The 21928-nt window shown below is 21.6% G+C and overlaps 2 protein-coding genes across 3 annotated transcripts; both read right to left on the bottom strand.

Annotated features, from left to right (window-relative positions):
• Window positions 1-495: 495 nt before the first annotated feature.
• LOC134830429 (uncharacterized) lies at window positions 496-7608 on the bottom strand. Its single transcript, XM_063843916.1, has 3 exons — window positions 7434-7608; window positions 1587-2116; window positions 496-1020 (listed from the first exon to the last, which is right to left on the bottom strand). Exons 1-3 carry the CDS (start codon window positions 7464-7466, stop codon window positions 591-593), a joined length of 993 nt encoding a protein of 330 aa, XP_063699986.1. The 5' UTR covers window positions 7467-7608; the 3' UTR covers window positions 496-590.
• Window positions 7609-12380: 4772 nt separating this feature from the next.
• Window positions 12381-16996, bottom strand: LOC134831671 (probable serine/threonine-protein kinase dyrk1). Of its 2 annotated transcripts, XM_063845469.1 has the most exons (3): window positions 16145-16996; window positions 14335-15122; window positions 12381-12502 (listed from the first exon to the last, which is right to left on the bottom strand). In XM_063845469.1, exons 1-3 carry the CDS (start codon window positions 16681-16683, stop codon window positions 12498-12500), a joined length of 1332 nt encoding a protein of 443 aa, XP_063701539.1. In that variant the 5' UTR covers window positions 16684-16996; the 3' UTR covers window positions 12381-12497. The 2 variants fall into 2 exon arrangements, with proteins under 2 accessions (XP_063701539.1, XP_063701537.1); XM_063845467.1 differs by lacking the exon at window positions 12381-12502 and having other exon boundaries at window positions 14163-15122.
• Between the last annotated feature and the right edge of the window lie 4932 nt (window positions 16997-21928).

Here is a 21928-nt window from a genome sequence, read left to right on the forward strand (position 1 = left end):
TATATTAAAATAAAAAAAATTATAAATTTATGAAATTTAATTTAAAAAATAATTTTAAAAAATTTTTTTAATTTTTTTAATTTTTTTTTTAAATAAATAAATTTTAATTAAATTTTTAAATTTTTTTAATTAAATTTTATTAAATTTAATTAATTTTTTTTTAATTAAATTAAATTTTATTTAATTTAAAATTATTTATTTTTTTTTCAAACAATAAATTTATTTTTTAAAATTTTTTTTTATTAAATTTTTTTGCTAATTCAAAGAATTTTATAATTAAATCTCGACCTTATTCCCATTGTCTGCATTTTTTAATCGATAATTTGTAACTTTTTCTTTCTTTCAAAGCAAAATTCACTCTTGAATGCTCATAATTGTGCGAAAATTTAAAGCCGTTAAACTTGCCATGCGTGAAAACTCTCATATATGATGAAAAGATGCCGAAGTAGAAAAAAAATTAGAACAACTTTTAATTATTATTCAATAATAATCTCTTTCTTTATTTCATTTTTTTTTAAATTTTATTGACAAAAAAATACTTTTAAAGGTCATGGCAATCCAGTTTCCTTACTCGCTAAATTTTCATTTTTTTACGAATGCACTGGCAATTTTTGACTGTTGACAATTCCAGCCATCAATTTGGGGTGAACTTGAGCATCGTGAACCGCATCAACGGGAATCGCGCCTTCGTTGTGAGCAATTTCGGAAATTCTTGCGTTATCGGGTTTCACGGCAACAGCTTGGATTTCGGAAGCGGCACCTTCGAGAGCACGTTGTTGTTGGTAAGCACGAACTTCGGCATGTCCTTCTTTGGGTACGATAACGGGAGCGGGGTAATTGACGCTGTAGAAGAAACCACGTGGTTCGCCTTTGGGTTCTTCGGATTCTTCGTAGGCACGAGCTTGTTGTTGGAGTTTAAGCATGCGTTCTTCTTCTTGGGCAGCGCGCATCAATTCTTGCTCTTGTTCGCGGCGGGAGATTTCTTCGTCGCGAGCGATGGCGGCACGGTTGTAAATGTCGCTAAAAATAAAAAATAATTAAAAATTTTATTAAATAATTTAAAAAAAAATTAATTAAAAAAAAAATAAAAAAATATTAAATTTATAAAAAAAAAAAAAAAAATATTTTTTTTATTAATTTTAAATATTTTTTAAATTAAATTTTAAATTCTTTAAATATTTAATTAAATTTATAATAAAATAAAATTAAATTAATTAAATTAATTAAAATATTAAAAAAAAATAATGTTTGAAAATTTTTAAAAATTTAAAAAATAATAATTAATTAAAATTTAATTTTTTTTTAATTCAAAAAATAATTAATTAAAAAATTTAAAAAAAAATTGAAAATTAAAATTAAATTAATTTTTGAATTAAAAAATTTAAATAATTTTTTTAATTAATTTTTTAATTAAAAAAAATAAAATTGAATTAATTTAAAAATTAAAAAAAAATAATTAAATAATTTTTTAATTAAATTAATTTAATTTATTTTTTTTTTTTAAGTTTTGCTTGATTTTAAATTTATTTAAATTAATTTAATTAATTTAAAAATAAATTTTAATTATTTTTTAAACATTTTCTCACCTATTAGGATCAGGATTATTCGACGCAGCAGCAGCAGCTTCTTCCCACGCCTTTTGATGAGCTTCACGAGCAGCACGAACTTCTTCCGTCTCTTCAACTGGTTTCAATTCAACAACTGGTCTGTTATCCGTTTGATGGAATCCCAACGAATCAGCCCAATATTTAACTTCAATCTCTTCGCCGCTTGGTGTCAACCATTTGTACGAACCGCGAACGTCTCCGACTCCATTGATGGCTTCAACGCGAGATTGTTGATTGTCCGAATACCCGAACAAGGCACGTCCTTCGCCATCTTGCCCATGGAATTGATTCACGTCGTAAACTTCTTCGACATAATCGTCGGGATTGTCGATTTTTCTGCCGCGATACCAATATTCGCGAGGTCCCTCATCACTTCGACCAAAGGGAATTGGATGTTGTTCGAGCAATTTCGCATATTTCAAGTCCAAAGATTGCTTTTCCAAGAAACCACGAGCTTCTTCGGGCGTAAGAATGTTGTGATGAACCAATTCGCACAAAACTGCGGGTACCTGCAAGAAATTCAGAAGAAGAAAAATTTACGTTAGAACAAAAGATTTCATTTAATTGAAGAAAAAAACAAGCGACGAACGTTTCTTATCACAAATTTATAGAAAAATCTTCATTTTTTCTTTATTTCTCTATTTATGGGACATGTTTGGTCGTTAAAATACCGTTAAATCGCCTATTTGTTGCATTTTTATCATTTAAAGCTAATCTTTTTTTTGTGGAATTTTTTTCTTTGAATTTTTTTAAGCCTTTGTCTATGATTTTTTTCTTTGTATAAAAAAAGCGGCGATGTTGTTGGAATTTAATTTGAAAGAATTTTATTGAAAAGGTAAATTAACAATTTTTGTATCAATATTTGATTAGCATTACAAAGCGACTTCTGGTTAATGCGTCGTAGATTTTTTTTTCTTTCGCAAATAAATTTGTTAGAATTGAAGTAAAAAAAAGTTATTGTGTGAATAGGAAATTAGTGTCTAAAAAATAATAAATCAAGAAGAAGAATAGAAAATGATGATCGATCATCAAAGAATAAAAGTTTAAGAATTATTTTTTTTTTATAGATTTCTGTTCTATAGAAATTTTCTTGATAATTTTTTTTTCAATTTAGAAGCATTTATTTTTTTTTTTAATAATTAAATAAAATATTATTTGACTAAAAAAATAAATAATTTTTAAATAAAAAAAATTAATATAAAATATAATAATTTTTTTTTAAATAAATATTTTTTTTAAAATAAATATTTTTTTTTTAAATAAATACCTAATATTTTTTTATTTTTTAAATATTTAAAAAATTATTTAAATATTTTATTGAAAAATATTCCTTGAAAATTTTTTTTTTATTATTATTTAAAATTTTACAATTAAAATAAATTATTATTTAATTTAATTTTTTTATTTAATTAATTTTTAATTAATTTAAAATTTTAATTAAATTTTGTTAATTTTTTTGAAATTTTTTGATAAATTTTTGAAGATTTTTTTTAAACCAAATATTTTATAAAAAAAACGAAAAATTTTATTAAAAATAAATAAATTAATGAAAATTTGTTTTAAAAAAATTAAATATTTTTGAATCTTCTAAAAAATTTGATAAATAAATTAAAAAAATTTTCAAAAAAAATAAAAAAAAAATAAAAAAAAAAATTTAAAAAAAAATAATTTATTAAACAAAAACCTCACCCTTCAATAATTCTCACCCCAATTAGTCAAATACCACACACATTCAATCACGTTTTTTAACCTTTTTGACATTTTATTTAATAAAAATAAAATAAAATGTAGAAAAACCCTAATCCCATATCTTTATTTGTATTTGATCACGGATTAACGTCATTCTATTAGAGATAATAGGCACGAGAGTGTAAACAAATGACCATTTCTGGGTGATATCATCTTTTTCTGTTGTTTAACGCTTTTGCGCATTTTTGTAATAAATTACAAAATTCACCAAAGATTTTTATCCAATTTTATTGAAATTTTATATCTTTTTTAGAAAAAAATATAAAAAAAAAATTCTAAGAAAAAAAAATTTTTTATATAGAAATTTATTACATTAAAAAAAGTTTAAGGTCATAAATCTTCCATTTTTGTCGTTTACGTAAGAAAAAATAAATAAATAAAAAATAAGACATCATCTTCTTTTTTTTTCAGGTGACATTGAAAAGAAATGAAAACACTTAAAAAATTTACATCTTCCTTTTTTTAAAATGTCACAGACTTAATTCTTACCTCACGATTTTTTTTTTGTTTTTTTTTGTCATTTTTTATAAAAAAATATAAGTAAATAAATTATTTAAAAAAAGGTAGTCGAACTTTATTTTTTTTACAAACAAAACACAAAAGGGATCAGCAAAAAAAATTTTTAAATAAAAAAAAAATGTGTTATAAATGCAGATGATGTAATATTATTAAAGAATGACACAGTAAGATTTTTTTTTCACTTTCAATTGTTTTGTTTTTTTTTTGTTTTTTTTTGACAGATTTATTTTAAATATTTTTTGTCATATTTTTAATGCACTTCCTCAATGGAGACGCCTTATTTTTTAAATTTATATTTTTTTCCGCAAATCCTTGAATTCCTTTCTAAATTATTTATTTTTATTTTAAAATGAAAAATTAGTTCCTCGTTACATCGATTGAAATTTTTGATTTTTTTTGCATAATCCGAAATTAATAAATAAATATTTACAAAGAAAAAACCCAAACACAATGACATTAATCATGGCCCAAATATTTCGGTACTTTTTTAGACTTTACATGAAAAAAATGAATTCCAACCACCTTCAAGTACATTTTATTATATTTAAAAAAATTATTATTTGGCAATTCATTCATTCTTCGACAGTTAACAATCAATCAGTTGATGATTTAATGTGTAGCGCTTGTGTAAAAATTTATGCGTGAGTAATTCTTCTTCTTCTTCTTGTTTTTTTTTCTGAATGACAATTAACTGACGAAAAAAAACATCGAGCGCATGTCTTATATGTTGGTGTTTCATCTCAATTACTGCTTTAATTATTCATAATTGCGATCATGAACATGTTTTTTTGCATGATATGGAAAAAAGATTGATTGAATGTTTATTTGGATGACAATCTTGAGATAAAAACAACAACAAGAAAAAAAATTTAAATGTAAATAAATATTTTTTTTAATGATTAAATTAAAAGCAAGGTAATTGCGAAATTTTTTGGAGCGATAAGATAGGAGATGCATCGAAGGTAATAACTGTCAAAATGTGTGAGGAGCGACATGTGGTAAAAATTTTGTTGTAAAAAATATAAAAAAATCGAGATAAGTTAAAATAATCGGAGAAATGTGACATAATTGAATGTTTGGGTGTCAATTTAAGGTAAGGAAATAATATTTTATGTCGTAAATTTTTTGTTTTTGATATTTTTTATAAAAAAAAAATTTAAAGATATCAATTTTTGTAAAAAAAAATTTAATTTTACTATAAAAAGTTCTTTTTTCTTATCATTTTTCTAATTTTTTAGGGTTCAGAATAAAAATATCATGATATATCATGTACTTGAAATATTTTAAAAAATATTAAAATATCACATTAAAACTTATCAAAATTAATTTTAATTAAAATTTTGCATTTTTAAACAAGTTATTTCAATTTTTTAACTTAAAAATGTATTTTTAGTTAATATCATGATATATCATGTTATCGAGCTGCGAATCTTTAAATTTAAGAATTATTTTAAATTTCAATAATTTGAGTCATTTTAAGAAATTTTTCTCAATTTTTTTTTAATTTCATAATTTTAAATAAAATTGTTGATAATATCATGATATATTATGATAAAAATTTAAAAAAAAAATTATTTTTAAATTTAAATTAAATTAATTTTATTTTTTTGTTATTTTTTAATTTTGTTAATTTAGTTTAATTTTTAATTTAATATTTTTTTTTTATTAAATTTTTTAATATCATGATATATTATGATACATAAATATTAAAAATTTTAACTTATTTTCAAATTTTTTTTGATATTTATTTTAGTTTTGGTTAATATAATTTAATTTAATTTTTATTTTTTTTTAATTTTAAATTTTTTTTATCATGATATTAATTTTTTTGTATCATGATATATTATGATAAATCTTAAAAAATTAAATTTAATTATTTTAATTTTTTTTATTTGAGTTTTTTTTTTAATTTTTGCTCCTCAAGAGTTTCTTATCTTGCCAATTTCAATTCTAAATAAACTTTTAGCAAAAAAAAATCTAATTCCTTGACATGCGAATGTGATTGACATCTCTTTGACGTAACCTCTGGAAACCCCAAATTCAGATTAATTAACTACCTTTCATGCGCGTCCCCCTTCAATTACACACGTTTTAATCTTCTTCAAAAGATGAGCTCGTCACGCGTAATAACATTCATTACTTCTCTCATTATTATTATTATGACGGCGATGATCATGATCAAGTACATTGACGCTCGTCATACGGTAAATAAAGTAACAAAAAAAGTAAGTAATATGTAAATTTATGAATAAATACTTGACACAAGCTATTAATAATGAATAGTTCCTATAGGAGAACAAAACTCTTGAAAAAAAAAAACAAACGCAAGATGAAGATGAAAAAGATGATAAATTGAGTGCGATTAACACACCTCGCCTCGAGAAAAGAGGTTCGCGCATGTAAACTACATTTCAATAAAAGTAGACAATATTATTATGAGGGAAACATGTGTCGCTCTTTTGAACGTTATTCTGCATTAATAGACCATAAGCACTTGTCTGATCGGGTTTTGAGACATAATATCGAAGACACGTGATTGCGGTTTGAGATAATATGAAGTTACTCCCACAGAAGATTTTTTTTATTAAATTAGTTTAATTATCTGATTGTCGCTTGGAGGCTTTTCTTCTTAATTATAGGTTGGAGCAATGAGTAAAAATGTTTCATATTTTCATTTAAAATTATTTTTTTCAATAGAAAATATTTTTTAAAATTAATTTATTTTATTTTTTTTTCAATTAAAATTTTAAAAATTAAAATAATAAAAAAATATTGTTTCAAATTTTTTAATTATTTTTTTTATTTATTTTAATTAAAAATTAATTTTTTTTTAATTAATATAATTTTTTATTTATTTTTGTTTCTCAAAATAAAAAAACATTAAAAATTATTAAAATATTTTTTTAAATTAAATTAATTGGTAAAATTTGATAAAAAATTTGTTAAAAAAAATTGTTAAATATAACCGCCAAAATTTAAAAATATTTTTTTAATTAAAATTTTTTTTATTATTTTTTTAATTTTTATTATTTAATTTTTATTAATTAATTTTCTTAAAAAATAATTTCTTAATTAATATAATTTTTATTTAATTTATTTTTTTTTTAATAAATAATAAAAAGAAATTTTTAAATATTTTTTTAAAATAATTAATTGTTTTCCAATTTGATAAAAAAAATTAAAAATCACATTTTAAATTTTAAAAAAGTAAAAATAACACAAGTTTTAATTAAAATACATCACAAAACTTGTAAAAAATGCTTGAAAAAATATTTTTTAAAAATTATAAAGAAAAAAATAATTTTTAATTAAAAAATTCGTAAATGTCAATTCAAAAAATGACCGTTAAATTTTTTTAATATATTTTTTTCACATTTTTAAATCATAAAAAAATTAATTTTAACTAAAAATCACAATTTCAAATAAAATTTCTTCACTTTAAATTTTTAATTATTTTTTTTTTATTTATTCAACATGAAACATTTTCAATAATTACTCCAACCTTACATTTTTTTTCTCACAAAGTCAAAGCTGTTATTTAATTTAATTAATATTTACCACACAAATTAACAATATCACTGTCGTTTTCATTTTGTTTTAGTTCTTTGATTCTTTTTCTTCTTCACTAATTCTTCTTTTTTATTCAAATTTTTTTTTACAGTTTTTATTTTCTCCAATTTTAATTCGTTAAAAAAATAAATTAGAATATTCCGGAGAGATCTACACGAGACAACTGACTGCACTGTAATACCTTTTGAAAATAATCTGGCTTCTTATATATCCTCCGCGAACAACGATGAGCAATATTTTTGTGTGTTTCGTGTTTTGATGCCCATACGACAACGAAGTCAAGTCGCATTCATATGTATGAGCTTCGCGGTGCTTCGTGAATGTGCGAAGATGATGATATGACTATTTTATATTATTTTTAGTTCTGAGACGATATCAAAGCTTGAAATTCTTCGTTAGCAGAAATAACAAAAAAGAACATCTATTATCACTCGAGAGAAGAAGAAGAAGTTTATGGCAAAGGATGGTCGCGTTTGCGTGATTTATTTTAAGTGATGATCGCCATAAATGTAAAGGTGCGAGAATTTTTATAATTTTTAGCTTAAATTTTTTATGATGATCTATTTTTATGGATTTTTGGAGAAAAAATAATAATTTGTTAAATTTTTCAAGCAAAACACTGACGAATTCTGACGTCATGAAACGACAACGTGATACGATACGCATAAGAATGTTTGTTTGGTGCGCATAAAAAAAAGAAGAATATCAAGCATTTTGTTGTTTGTGTTCTCATAGATGTTGATGATCGATGACTGTCCGTACCGAGAAGCTATAAATGTTGTTTTTTTTCTAAATCTATTAATTTATGATTTTATAAAATTGATCAAATTAGTGAGTGATTGAATTATTTTCATTAAAGGAAATTAGCTTCTTCTGTTAGATTGACCTATAATGTTGCTCAAATGAAGGTCATTGACCTTTTTTTATGCTAAAAAAATTTTTGAATAAATGAGTTGAATTTTTTTTCCAAAAAAATCTTACCAAATAAGATAATTTTTTTGAATTTTTTAATAAAATTATTAAAAAAAAATAGGTTTTAATTTAAAATTTTTCAAAATTTTTTTTTTGTAAATTTACGGTAAATTAAAAGTAAAATTAATTTTTAAAAATTATTCAGATTTTTTTTTATTTTTAAAAAATATTAAGTTAAAATTTTTTTTTTAAATTAAATTAGTTTAATTTTTTTTTAATTAAAAAATAATTTTTTATTTAAAAAAAATTAACTGTCAGATTTTTGAATATTTTTTATAAATTATGATAATTTTTTTTTTTTTTTTGGTAAAATATCAAATTTTATGAACTTTTTTATTGATCAAAAGATAAAAAAAATTAAAAAAAAATTAATAAAAATTATTTAAAAAAAAATTTGACAGCTGTCAAATGTCAAAGTTATTCATAAAGAAAATTATTCTTTTAAATAATTTCTAAAAATTTTATTTATAAATTTAAATTATTTTTCAAAAAATTTTCGATTTATGTTTTAAATTTGAAAACTTTCATTAATTTTTTTAAAAAATTTCATGACAGCTGTCAATTTTTTTTTAACTGTTTAGCTATTAAATAATTTTTTGTACAAATTTTTATAATTTTCTCAAAAATTTTTTCGATCTCAATCTTAACTTTAAATCTTTTTCATTAAAAAATTAAAATTTTACGAAAATAAATTTCAAAAAAATTTTGACAGCTGTCAAAATTAAATATTTTTAGCTGTCAAATGAGAAATTTATATAATTTTTCTCTAAAATTTTAGGATCTCAGTTTTAGCTTTTAATTTTTTTTTATAAAAAAATTAAAAATTTAAAAAAAAATAAATTTAAATCAAATTGACAGCTGTCAAAATTTGAACTGTCAAAAAAATTTTTTTTCAAGAAATTTCAAAATTTTCGATTTTCAACTTAAAAAAACTTCCAATTAATCCAAACCAAGCAAAAAATCATAAGAAAAATGCGCTCACAAAATCATATCACACCTGTCCGCTACTCGTGCTGCTTTTATTAGTTCAATGCTCATGAAACAATTTAATGTAAATAAGTAATAAGCAAGTCCCTTATTCATTAAATCTCACATGCGCTCGTTCACTTGTGCTCGGAATGTAATTTAAAACGTTTTGTTCGTTCTTCTTTCTTTTTCTATTCTTTCCGTTTTGTTGCCATTTAGCACTTCGAGTGAAGCAAAGTAAGGTAATTGACTGTAATCGATAGTTTCTGAACATAGAAACAACATGAATGCTAATCACAATGTTTTGAATTAATTTGCTTAAATTAACAATGAGCTTTAAGTAAATAAGTGTAGGAAGGCAAAATCATTAAAAAAACATAAAAAATTTAAATTCTGAAGCCCTTTAGAATTTTTTTTATTTTTTTTACTCGCAAAAAAAATTGTCCTCGTTCATGATGACGACATCGATGATTCTAATCGAAAAATTTCATTAAATTTTTTTTTCTGAGAATCCCCGTTAATTTAAGAATTATGATAATGAACTCCTGAGTCATCAAATGGATCGAGAACAAACTCGTCCTTGATCTTGAAATTTTGTTTTTTTTCTTTAAGAATTTCTTGTTCACAGAAGATAAGCGTACCTCGAGAGAAATAACCTGATTTTTGCTCATCTTCGTTTTCGAAGCATTTTCTTGTTCATTTTTTTTATTATCTGAACAATAAATTAATGTTATAAAAAAAATCTAAGACTAAATAAATGATTCATTCACCTTTTTTCCTCGTGAAATTTCATAAATTGGAGTTTGAACAGGATAATTTTGTCATCGGTTCACATGTCAATCAAAGCGGAGGCATATCATCAGTCACTTCGTCGGCGAGGAGAATTAATCTTCAAAATCCTTTTCCGCAGAATGACGACAGAAAAAATGATAGTTAACCGTAGACGAAAAAATGTTGTTATACCTTGACCCATGTCATGTCAATAACGGTGAAGATGACGATTTCTGACAATCCAATTGACGCGCTCGTTTCTATTGATTATTGTTTGTGAACATATTTTGAATAAGAGCTGCGAAATAGTAAAAAAAAAATAGTTGTCGTTTAAGGAAGGAATTTAGGTATAAAGTTACATTTTTAAGACTTTTTTTTGATTTTTTATTCCAAAATTTTATATAAAAAAAATTTTTATCAGTTAAAAATTATTCAAAATTAAAAATTAAAAAAAAAAAAATTTTTTTTAAATTCAAAAAAATATGTTTAATTAAATTAAATTAAAATTAATATTTTTGTTATTTTTTTATTCATTAATTTTTTAATTGTATTAATTAATTTAATTTTTAATTAAATTATATTAAAAATTTTATTTTTAATTGCAATATTTTGTTCCAAAATTAGATTTTTTAGAAAATTTATGGCAAAAACAAAATATAAGAAAATAAATTTGTAATTAATTTCTTTTTATCGTTCAAAAGAATGAAAAATTAAAAAAAATATTGAAATTAAAGAAAAAAAATATTTTTTTTTAAATTTAATTGGAAATTAGTTAAAAAAAATTCTAAAAGCTTAAATTTTAATTTTATTAATATTTTTAATATTTTTTTAATAATATTTAATTTTTGTAATATTAATAATTTTTGTATTTTCCTTTTAAAATATATTAATTGATAAAACCAAAAACTTTGTCAATAAAATTATTACTTTAAATGTTTGTCCAAAAATAATTTAGTTTTTTATACAAAAAAATAAATAAAAAAAAATATTTAATTTAATTAAATAAATATTTTTATATAAAATTAATAATTTAAAAAAAATATTAAAATAAATAAAAATTTATAAAATAATTAAATTGAATTATTTAAAAATATTTATTTATAATTTTTTATATTTATTCTGAATTTTTTTAAAAATATTTTTCAAGAAATTAAAAAAATTCTTACCATTTTCCGGAAATCCTGTTCAATATGTCCATTAGACGACATAATTCAATAAATTAATCGCATTATCTTTAAAACTCCATAAAAAAATTGCATTACGAGTCAACACATCTCTTCTCCAACAACAAAGAATTTCAATTCAGTAACAGGTTGTACCAAAGGTGCAAAGGTGACAAAATATTTATTTATTTTTTATTTTCTTTTGTTCCTAAAAACGACCTATGACGCGATTTTTTTTTTGTACTTACGTAATTTTTTTTGCGCATTTTTCTCAAAACCTCAAATTTCAATGGAAAAAACCGAAAAAAATATTGATTTACGAACACAAAAGAATATTTATTGATTTCTCGAAAGTTCTTTTAAATAAAATAAAATGTTGAACGAAAATAAGGCGTCGCCTTAAATTTGGGTAAACAAACAAAATGAAATGTTAGAAAAATAAATCAATGTGTGCCCTTCAGGTTTTCAATAAAAACATCAATTTACGCTATAAAAGTGTATATAATATTTCTATTTATTTACCTTCTTTTCTGTACTTGTTGTATTCATATCATACTTTTTTTTTGCATTCATATTTATATTATGTTTGTTTTTTTTATACATTATTCCGTAATAATTCTTCCTTATACAAATTTTACCACTAAAAGTTATTTTATTTATTTTTTTCTGTTATTGTAACACACTTTCTTGCATTTTTTATTCTTTTTCTTTCCTTTTCTTGTCTATTTTTTATTATTTTATTTTTTCTCTCTTACAAAACTTATGAAATTTTTTGCTTTTTTCATATTTTTCAACTAATTAAGGATTTTTTATTTTTTTATAGGTTTTTAATGCTAAAATGTTACTGGACTGGAAAAAATTTTTTTTTGCTAAAAATATTTTTTTTTTTTTAATTTAAAAAATTATTATTTTTTGTTTAAAGTCATCATAAGAGAGTTTTTTTTTTTAAATAACAATTTTTTTCAAGAGGAATAATTATACAATAATTTTTATGATTTTTACAATTTTTTTTTACATTATAAATTGTAATTAATTGTCAGTTAATGAAACCAAAGAGAGATCCTTTAATAATTTTCAAAATTTAATTATTTTTTGAAATTATTTTTTTTATATAATATTTTTTTTTAATAATCTTTGGATTTTTATACAAAATTAATTTTTTTTAATTAATTAATAATTTTTATTCTAAAAAAAATCGTTGAAAATGCACTTTTTTTAATTATTTTTTTTTTAATTTAATAATAAATCACAAACATAAAATCATAAATTGAACTAATATATCAATATCATTTATTTTATATTTAATATAAGAAGAGTCACAACATTAAATATTTATTCGTATAAAAAAATTACGACAAAAAACGCACAAAACTAATTACGACAAAAAAAATATTCGATTATAATTATATGGAAACCTAATATTTGAGGTACAAGTTTATTTTATTTTTTTTTTCTGAAATTCGGAAAAATAAATAATACTGTGAGAAGATTTGTGGTTTCATTCTGAACTTTTTTTCATTCTTTTAATTTTAATTTTTTTTTTTATCAAAAATTCTTATTTTCTAAAGCGCCAAAATTTTTTTTGAAGGCCAATTTTTTATTGGTTTTTTTTTCGTGCTCAGCTTGCTGATTTAAAAAAAAAATTAAGCTGATGCAGGGCGCGCGATGTGTATAAAAAATGCATAAAAAAGCACCAAAAATTGGTTTTTATAATTTATTTTCTTGCTTTTTATCTTTAGAAAAGTGCGTTTGTTCGATTTATTTGCTGATTTTTTTTTATTTATTTTTATTTTTTGTGCAAATATTTTTTCCCTCATTTATTTTTTTTTCTTTTAAATAAGAAGAACTTAGTGACTATTTTTTTCTTTCTAAATGACTACCATTAATTATTTTTTTTTTAATATTAATCTATAGTGTTTACGACTTTTTTTTTAATTAAATATGGCAGCATTTTACATAATATGTGTTTGTGTGTGTATAAGTCTGTGGTTGTGTGCATATGGGGTGGTTGGAAAAATTTTTAAATGTAAAAAATTGACTTTAAATTTAAATGAAATTGCACTCATAGAAATTATTTGAGCTGTCAAAATAATTTTGAGCTAATAAATAATTTATTTTTTAATTTTTTTGTGTCAAAATTAATTAATTTGACAAAAATTTTAGAATTTAATGAGCTGAGATATGCAAAAATTTTACAAATTTATTTTGTATATTATTTTTAAAAATTTATAAATTTCAAAAATATCTTATATGACTTGAAAATTATTTTCTTTTAATTTTTAATATATTTTTTTTAATAATCAAAATAATTATTTTTTTTAATAATTTATATTAAATAATATAAAAATAATTTTTATTCAATTTAAATTAAAAAACAAATATTATTTATTTATTTATTAATAGAATATTTTTTAACAATTAAAATAATTTTAAATTAATTAATTTTAATTATTAGAAAAATTAATTATTTTAATTATTTAAAAAAATAAATTACTAAATTTTTATTAAATTATTTAAATTTATTTTTTTATAATTAAAATAATTAATTTTTCTAATAATTAAAATTAATTAATTTAAAATTATTTTAATTGTTAAAAAATATTCTATTATAAATAAATAAATAATATTTTTTTTTAATTTAAATTTTATGATTTTTAATAAAATTAAAAAAAAAATAATTATTTTATTTATTAAAAAAAAATAAAATTAATTAAATTAATTTTTATTAAATTTAATTTAATAAATTTAATAAAAAAAAATTATTTTTTTAATAATGAAAAAAAATTTTTTTATCAATTTCAGATCGAAAATTTCATGAAAATTCAACGTGAAAAAACCACCCCACAATTTTTACAAAAAAACTAATTTTTTTAAAGCACAGCTTTGACACAAAATTCTCTTATAATATTTTTCTTTATAAGTATAGAAGATCATTTTTTCCTAAAATTCGTTCATTAGCGACCCAAAATCGTGCTATTTCGCGTCAATAATTGGCGCCTCGATAATTTCTTGCTTACCGATCTCCGTCGTCGTACTTTCCTCGTTATTGCCATTGTGAGTTGTTGTTGTTGTTGTGTCGCCATTTTTCTTGTTGTTGCTATCACGATTCGCGTAGTTGTCGTTTTTTGTACCTGCTTTTCTCCGAATGTAGCTCAGAAATTTCTTGTGTTTGCTTTGCGACGTCGTCGTGTGATGCGTCGTCGCGTCTCCGTTATTTTCCGCGTTGTTGTCTTTTTTGTTGTTTGTCGCATCGGCAGGCGAGTCAACTTGATCCGCTGCCGACGACGTCGTCTTGGAAGAACGGAACTTTGTGAGGAAGGACGATGATGAGGGGTCTTTTTTTGTCGTCGGATTGTTCGTTGGCGAGCCATTTACGACGCCCGTCGACACGATGACACTTGTGGGACTCGCGACAATCGGATTGTTGGTTGTTGGCAGTGTTGTTGGTTCGTCGTCGCATTTTTGGTTCGTTGGCGACTCCGTGGGCGAAATTCGCATGTTTTCCGTCTCCGAACTGATTTTCTCCATGTGATCTTTGATGGAGGCGGCATCGTCGTTTGTTGTTGTTGTAATTGCACTTTGACCACTGTATTGGATGACAGTTTCGCGTTGTTGCTGCTGCTGCTGCGGTTGCTGTTGATACATTGGCGGAGCACTTTCGGGCCCGAATTCTGTGTAAAGGACTAGATTTTCTTGTGTTGCGTAATGATTTTCGGCTCGTTGCTTGTCGCGAAGTGCTTGAACGGCATTCCAGACGTCTTTCAGTTCGCCCGACAAATCGCGATCTTTGAGTATTTCAGGATGTCTAAAAGAAAAAAATTAAAATTTTAACAAAAAATTTTATAAAAAATGACACTGACTAACAAAAATTTGATTTTTCATCTTTTAAAAGGCTTTTAAAGGAATTAAATTTTAAAAATTTATTTATTTTCTTGAAAAATTTTTGAAAAGAAGATAAAAATTTTTATTTAAAAAAAACAATTTAAAGCAATTTTAAGAAATTATTTCAAAATATTTAGAAAATTTTTCCATTTTTAAATTTTTTTTTGAATTTTTATAAAAATATTTTAAAAAATTTTAATGAAATAATTTAACAAATTTAATTTAAAATAATAAAATTGACAAAAATTTATAAATTTTTTAAATTATTATTTATATTAATTTATAATTTAATTTATTTAATAAAATTAAATTAAAAATTAATTAAAAAAAAATTATTTAAAAAAATTTAAAATTTAAATTAAATTGAAAAAAAAATTAAAATTTTATTAAAAATAATAAATTTTTTTTTTTATTTATTCAATTTTGTAATAAAAAAAAATTAATAAATAAATTAAAAAAATTAAAAATTTAAAAATAAATTAATTTTGTTTAAATTAAAAAATATTTTTAAAAAAAAATTTTTAAGAATTTCAAATTTAAATTTTAAAATTTAATTTTAAATAAAAAAATAAAAATTATTATTTTTTTACTTATTTTATTATTTTTATTTAAAATTATTTTTTTTTATTTTTTTTCAAATTTAATTTTTTTATTAAATTTTTTTTATTTATTTTTTTATTAATTTTTTTTATTTATTTAATTTTATTTAATTAATTTTTTTATTTAATGAATTTTTTTTTCAAATTTTTTATGATATTTTTATTTTTTATTTTAAATTAAGCCAAAATCTCGTAATATGGCGAAAAATGCTTCAAAATTTTTAAAAATTGAAGAAAATAGACAAAATCCTTTAATTTTAGTCACTTTAAAAGCATGTTGAGAAAATTTCCTCTCATTAAAAATCAAATTCTTATCAGTCAATGTCAAAAATTAACAAACCCTTACCTCGAAAGCACCAATCCCGGATTCATTTCCTCGACAAATTCACACATGAGATCAACCAAGTTCATCCGCTCCGGCGAATCGGGACATTTCCTGCCGGATTGCTTCAAAACCTCCGGACTCGCCATCACGGCATACACCAAAGGCGGCGAACGCGCACTGCCCGGCAACACTTTCATGCCGCCAAACAACGGAATCGGGCTATTTTTGTCCGTCGGATCGGCAATGCGGTTCCACGAAAGCACATTTATGAACAATTCCTGCCCGTCGATGGTCTTCTCGCGGATGCACATATGCGGCTGCGGCGGATTCTTGAAGTTACGTGATGCCCTAAATCGTCTGTGGTATTGATTATTCTGCAAATTCGGGTAATTCGCGTCGATGGGCAACTCTTGCTGCTGATGTTGCTGCTGCTGCCCATTGTTATCACTGCCGCCGACAAGCTTCTTTGTTTGCTGCTGATACATTTCCGATAATTGATCGTAATTATTCATGCCATCCCGATTCTCGGCTAGTCGATTGCTTTCTTCCGCATTTGACATTTTTCCAACGCGCTCGTTCAAAAACAACTTTAGAGATGGATTTTTTGAAATTATTTCTCACATACACACCAAAAACACGAAATTTAGTATTTTTAAATGACAGACATTACAAAAAAAAAAAAGTTTTTTTTGTGTGTATCTTGTGTATGTGTAGCCCTTGGATTTTATGTTTTTGCTTGTTTTTAACTCAGATGGCACAATTCTTACACTTATTTGTACATGTTTGCGCGGAGAAGCAGACTAGAACACAAATTTCGACGATTTTTACAGTAAAAATTCATAATATTTTTGGAGGAAATACAAAACAAGTAAAATTACAGACTAACTTTTGCCAATAGTGTAGTACTACTCAATAAATGTAACAATGTCGTACGTTCGATTCTTTTTATCAACCCTCAAATGGGGTGACTTTTGAATTTTTTTAAATTATTTTTTAATTATTAAAAATTTTATTTTATTTATTTTTATTCAAAATTAATTAAAAATAATTTTTATTTAAATTAAATTTTATGAATAAAAAAGATATAAAGCGAAAAAAGTCACCCCAATTGACGGTTTGTTTTATTTTTATATTTGACAGTTCCAGAGGTCGGTAAAGTAGAGCAACATTAATGGATTGTTTGGATTCAAACTTGTATTTATTTATCGTTACGAAAAACGTAAACATTCTTATTGGAGATGAAATTATGAATTTTCTGATTGGATTTCATTTAAAATTAAATTTGGGTCAAAAATATTAATGAAAAATTAAAATAAATTTTAAATTATTTTTTTTAATTAATTAAAAAATATTTTTTAAATAAAAAAGTGAGTAAATTATGAAATTCAAGAAAAAAAAATTTATAAAAAATTAATTTTAATTCAATTTTTATAGAATTTCAGTAGAAATTAATTTTATTATGTTAGAAATTTTAATTTAATTTTTATAATTATAATTTTTTAATTTAAAAATATTTTTTTATAATAATAATTTTAATTTTTTTTAACTGAAGATTAATTTCAAGCCTAAAATATATTTTTCTTTTTTAAAAAAAATTATAAATTTTTTTTTTTTTTTAAATTTTTAGAAATTAAACAAAATTAAATAGTTTGATTAAAAATTATTTTTAATTAAATTAAATAATTTTAATAAAAATTTACTTTTCAAAATTTAAATAATATTTTAAAATAATTAAAATTTATGAAAAATTATTAATTTTCTTTAATTTTTTAAACGAAAATTTTCAGTTAAAAATTTAATTAATTTTTTTTTTTTACCAAATAAAATGAATTTCTATTGAAAAAAATAATTTTATTTTTACAAAAGATTTAAAAAATATTTTTTTTTTAATTTTTTTACTTTTTTTTTTTTACTATTTTTATTTATTTTTTTTTAATAAAAATGTGTTATAAATATTAATAAATTGTTTGAATGAAATTTAATTAAATATTAAATATTTATTAATTTATTTTTTAATTAATTTAATTTATTTTAATTTAATTTGTTTAATTTTATTACAATGAAAAAATAATTTTTTATTAAAAATCGAACAAAAAATTTTTTTGTATGAAATTAATTTTTTACTCAAATTTTTTATCTAAAAACAAAACTATTAATGATAACTTATCACTTACAACTTCCTTTAAGACTCAAAACTTGCAAACTAAAACCTCTACTTGAATAAAAAGCTTGAACAAAAAAATTTATGAATGAAATCCGAGTTCACGTTGGAAAATGAAACCGAGTTAACGGCAAACTTTAACGTTTTGTTGTTATTTACATACAGCGACGACGTTGCTTGAAAAAAAAACATGACTTAAAGCCACATACATACAAAATGCGCAATCCGCTACAGGTAACGTCGGCTTTTGCCAAATATACAGCGAAACCATCACTGATGTTAGTTCTTCGTTAGCATTCATCGCGCGAACACCTTTTTTGAAATTTGTTCGTTCCTCATCTTTTTGAAGACTCTCTAAAGCGAAGAAGACGTTGCTCGCGTGTGTGTTGTTACATATTATGTTTGATTTATATTTATTTTAATATTTCATTTTTTTTTTCATATTAATTCACGTAGTAGCAACAAACATTGTGTTTCATAATAAATAAAACATTTTGAAAAATACAAAAATTCGCTGATGGTGCACCCGAAAAAGTATTTAATATTCTATTCATGCATCATCATTATCATATAAAATATTAATAATTTTTTTTATAAACAAGAAAATTAAATAATAATATTATTAAAAATATTATAAAAAAAAATTTGGATAACAAAAAAAGTGAAAAAAAAAATTTTTTTTTAAAGAAAACGAAACTAAATATTAAAAAATTATAAAAAAAATGTGAACAACTTATGCAATTCTTTATAATTGCACTGAAGAGATCAGATCACCAAAATACGTAATAATAATACTCTTATTTTATTACGAATGATAAGTACGCAAATGTATGATAAACAGTGAAAAAAGAAATTAAGTAAAAAAATCCAGTATATGATTAAAACAAAATAAGTGCAAAAAAAAACAGAAAATTACAATGCCACAAATATACAAGATTGGATACAAGTTATTACTTGATGAAAGAAAAAAATTGTGAAAAGGTGAAATTTTCGCATTTCTTTTTATTTTTTTTTATCATTAAACAATTAGTGAGTAGTAGATGGGAATATTTATTTAAAAAAAAAACAAAAAAAAAATTATAATTATTTAATTAATAAAAATGATTAAAATTATTTTTTAAAATTAAATTATTATTTTGAATAATTATTTTTGGAAAAAAATATAAAAAAATAATTTTATTCATAAAAATAATAAAGTGAAAAAATAATATTTTTTAAAAATATTAAAAATAATTTAATTAAAAAATTTGAATTAATAAATTAATTAATTTAAATAATAAAATAATTAATAAAAATATTATTTAATTTAAAGTAAATAATAATAAATTTAATTTACAAAAAAAAATTATAATAATTTTTATTAATAAAAGTGAAAAAAAATATAATTGATAAAAAATATTTAAAAATATTATTTTTTTAATTATTAAAATTTTTAATGAATAACTTAAATAATTTTTTTTTATTTAATTAATAAAAATGATTTAAAATTATTTTTTAAATTAAATTATTTTAGTGAATAATTAAAATTAAAAAATTAAAAAATAATTTTATAAAAATATTTTATAAAAAAGCGAAAAAAAATAATTAAAAAATATTTTTTTAATTATAAAATTATTATTTATTTTGAATTAATTTTAAATTAAAAAAAATAATTTTGATTAAATTTAAAATTATTTTAAAAAATATTCGCCTTTTAAATTAAAAAAAAATAAAAAAATTATTATTTAAATAATTTAATAATTAATAAAATATTTTAAAATTTTTTTTTTAATTTTAATAAATAATAATTATAATATTTTAATTAATAAAATCAAATAAAAGTGATAAAAAAATATAATTGATAAAAAATATTTAAAATTATTATTTTTTAATTAATTAATTAATTATTATTTTTAATAATTAATTTGAATAAAAAATCAATAAATAATAAAATTATTAATTATTATAATAAAAGTGATACTGCCTACGAGTAACTTCATTTTTAACCAAATGCATGTTGTTGTTGATGATGTATAAGTTATATTTACACACAGACTCAACAAGATAATAATATAATTTAATCACATAAAAGCGGTCGGTTGGATGAACGACTTTTTACAAACTTTTCAAAAAAATAAAAGAAAATAATAAAATACATGAATTTTTATTCAATATTCATCGTCTCGCGTATATATGTTAACTTTTTTTTATATTATTGCTCGTTATGCTCAATATTTTATGTTTTCTCGTTGTAGCAGCAAAACAGAAAGAAAACATTGAAAAAAGAAATTTTTCAGTTCGCTCGTGTGCAAAACTCTTGTTTAGCAAAAATACTTGATTGAATGCATAAAATAATAATGTGTGTTATGAGCTCTTCGCGCAGTAAAAAGCCACAACTCTATGGAATACTTTTACTTTCTTCGCCAGACGAGTCGCGTACGAACGACGACGACTAAACAAAGCTGCGCGAAAGAGAGCAGAAAAAAAAATGTTTTTGAATAAAACGTACGAAAGTCGCGCGTATTAAATATTCATAAGTGGCTTACATGAGCTTGTTAAAAAAAATTACGATGATACCAATTTTTTTCTGTGCAAGTCTCGGAATTCGAACGTGCTTGCAACTTGTTACCTCATGAACTTCGAAAATGGCGAGACGTTATTGCACGTTTTTGGGTTCATTTTTGATGCTTTTGTTGCACAAAGAAATTTATTTTGCATATTTTGGTTCATCAACCTGTTTTGTGAGGTTTTTGTAAATGACTATAATTCAAAACAATTACATTTACGAAAGAAATAAACATCGAAAAATATTCAAATTAAGTGAAATTTAAACTGCCAACAAACAGTGCTGTAAACTGTGAATTTAATGCTTGTTAAATGTATTACAAGTCTAAAATAATTAGCATTTACTTGAAATGACTCGTTACAGTCTGGTATGCAATGCCAATATTTTAGTTGTCTCGAATCGAATCAATCAAAGATTTTTTAAAAATAAAATTAGTTATTGGTAATTTTTTTTTCAGAAATTTTTTTGAAAGACATTCTTTGAAAAAAAAATTGAAATTTTTACGGGTCTGTCTGTGTTTCGTTAAAAATAAAATAAATTTAAAAGACAGTTGCTGAGAGTAAATAATAATTAACATATTAATGATAAGTTTAAAAAATGAGTAATTTTTATTGCTGAGTCAAGTGTTTACTTTAAATTGAGTCATATACCGCAAGTAACAACGAATGGAATCTTACAGAAAAAATTATTGATGTTAAATAAGAATCTTTCGAATAATAATCCGGCTTACCGAATTCAAATATAATTAAAAGGACAAATTAAGAGTAAGTTAAGTATAAATTTTTAGAAACATCCATATATTTATGACAAAAGACATCAATTGGACTTTTTAGTGAATATGTCAAGGATCGTAAGATACAGAGGAAATTCATTAATATGAAAAAGAATTATGCCAAAAATGATGATAATAATCCGGTTCACCAATTTTCGAATGATAATAAGGACTCATGGAAAATGCTGATCATATATTGCCTTAAAATTATTAACTAAGCTTCTCTTATCATAAAATCTGAAGCTTACAAAAAATCCTTCTATATCTGTTGGTTTTTTTTTTGACGAAGACGAAGACGTAAATGAAGATTCATGTCATAAATTAAAC

The sequence above is a fragment of the Culicoides brevitarsis genome, chromosome 2, assembly GCF_036172545.1.
Source record: "Culicoides brevitarsis isolate CSIRO-B50_1 chromosome 2, AGI_CSIRO_Cbre_v1, whole genome shotgun sequence".
NCBI lineage: Eukaryota > Metazoa > Arthropoda > Insecta > Diptera > Ceratopogonidae > Culicoides > Culicoides brevitarsis.

Coding starts and splice junctions, on each gene's coding strand:
- LOC134830429 (XM_063843916.1), bottom strand. CDS start 7,466: ATGAAAACGACAGTGATATTGTTAATTTGTGTG. Junction 2,117..7,433: donor TGATATTGTTAATTTGTGTG/GTAAATATTAAT, acceptor AATTTCTTGCAG/GTACCCGCAGTTTTGTGCGA. Junction 1,021..1,586: donor AATAATCCTGATCCTAATAG/GTGAGAAAATGT, acceptor TTTTATTTTTAG/CGACATTTACAACCGTGCCG.
- LOC134831671 (XM_063845467.1), bottom strand. CDS start 16,683: ATGTCAAATGCGGAAGAAAGCAATCGACTAGCCGAGAATCGGGATGGC. Junction 15,123..16,144: donor CCGGGATTGGTGCTTTCGAG/GTAAGGGTTTGT, acceptor TTTTTCTTTTAG/ACATCCTGAAATACTCAAAG.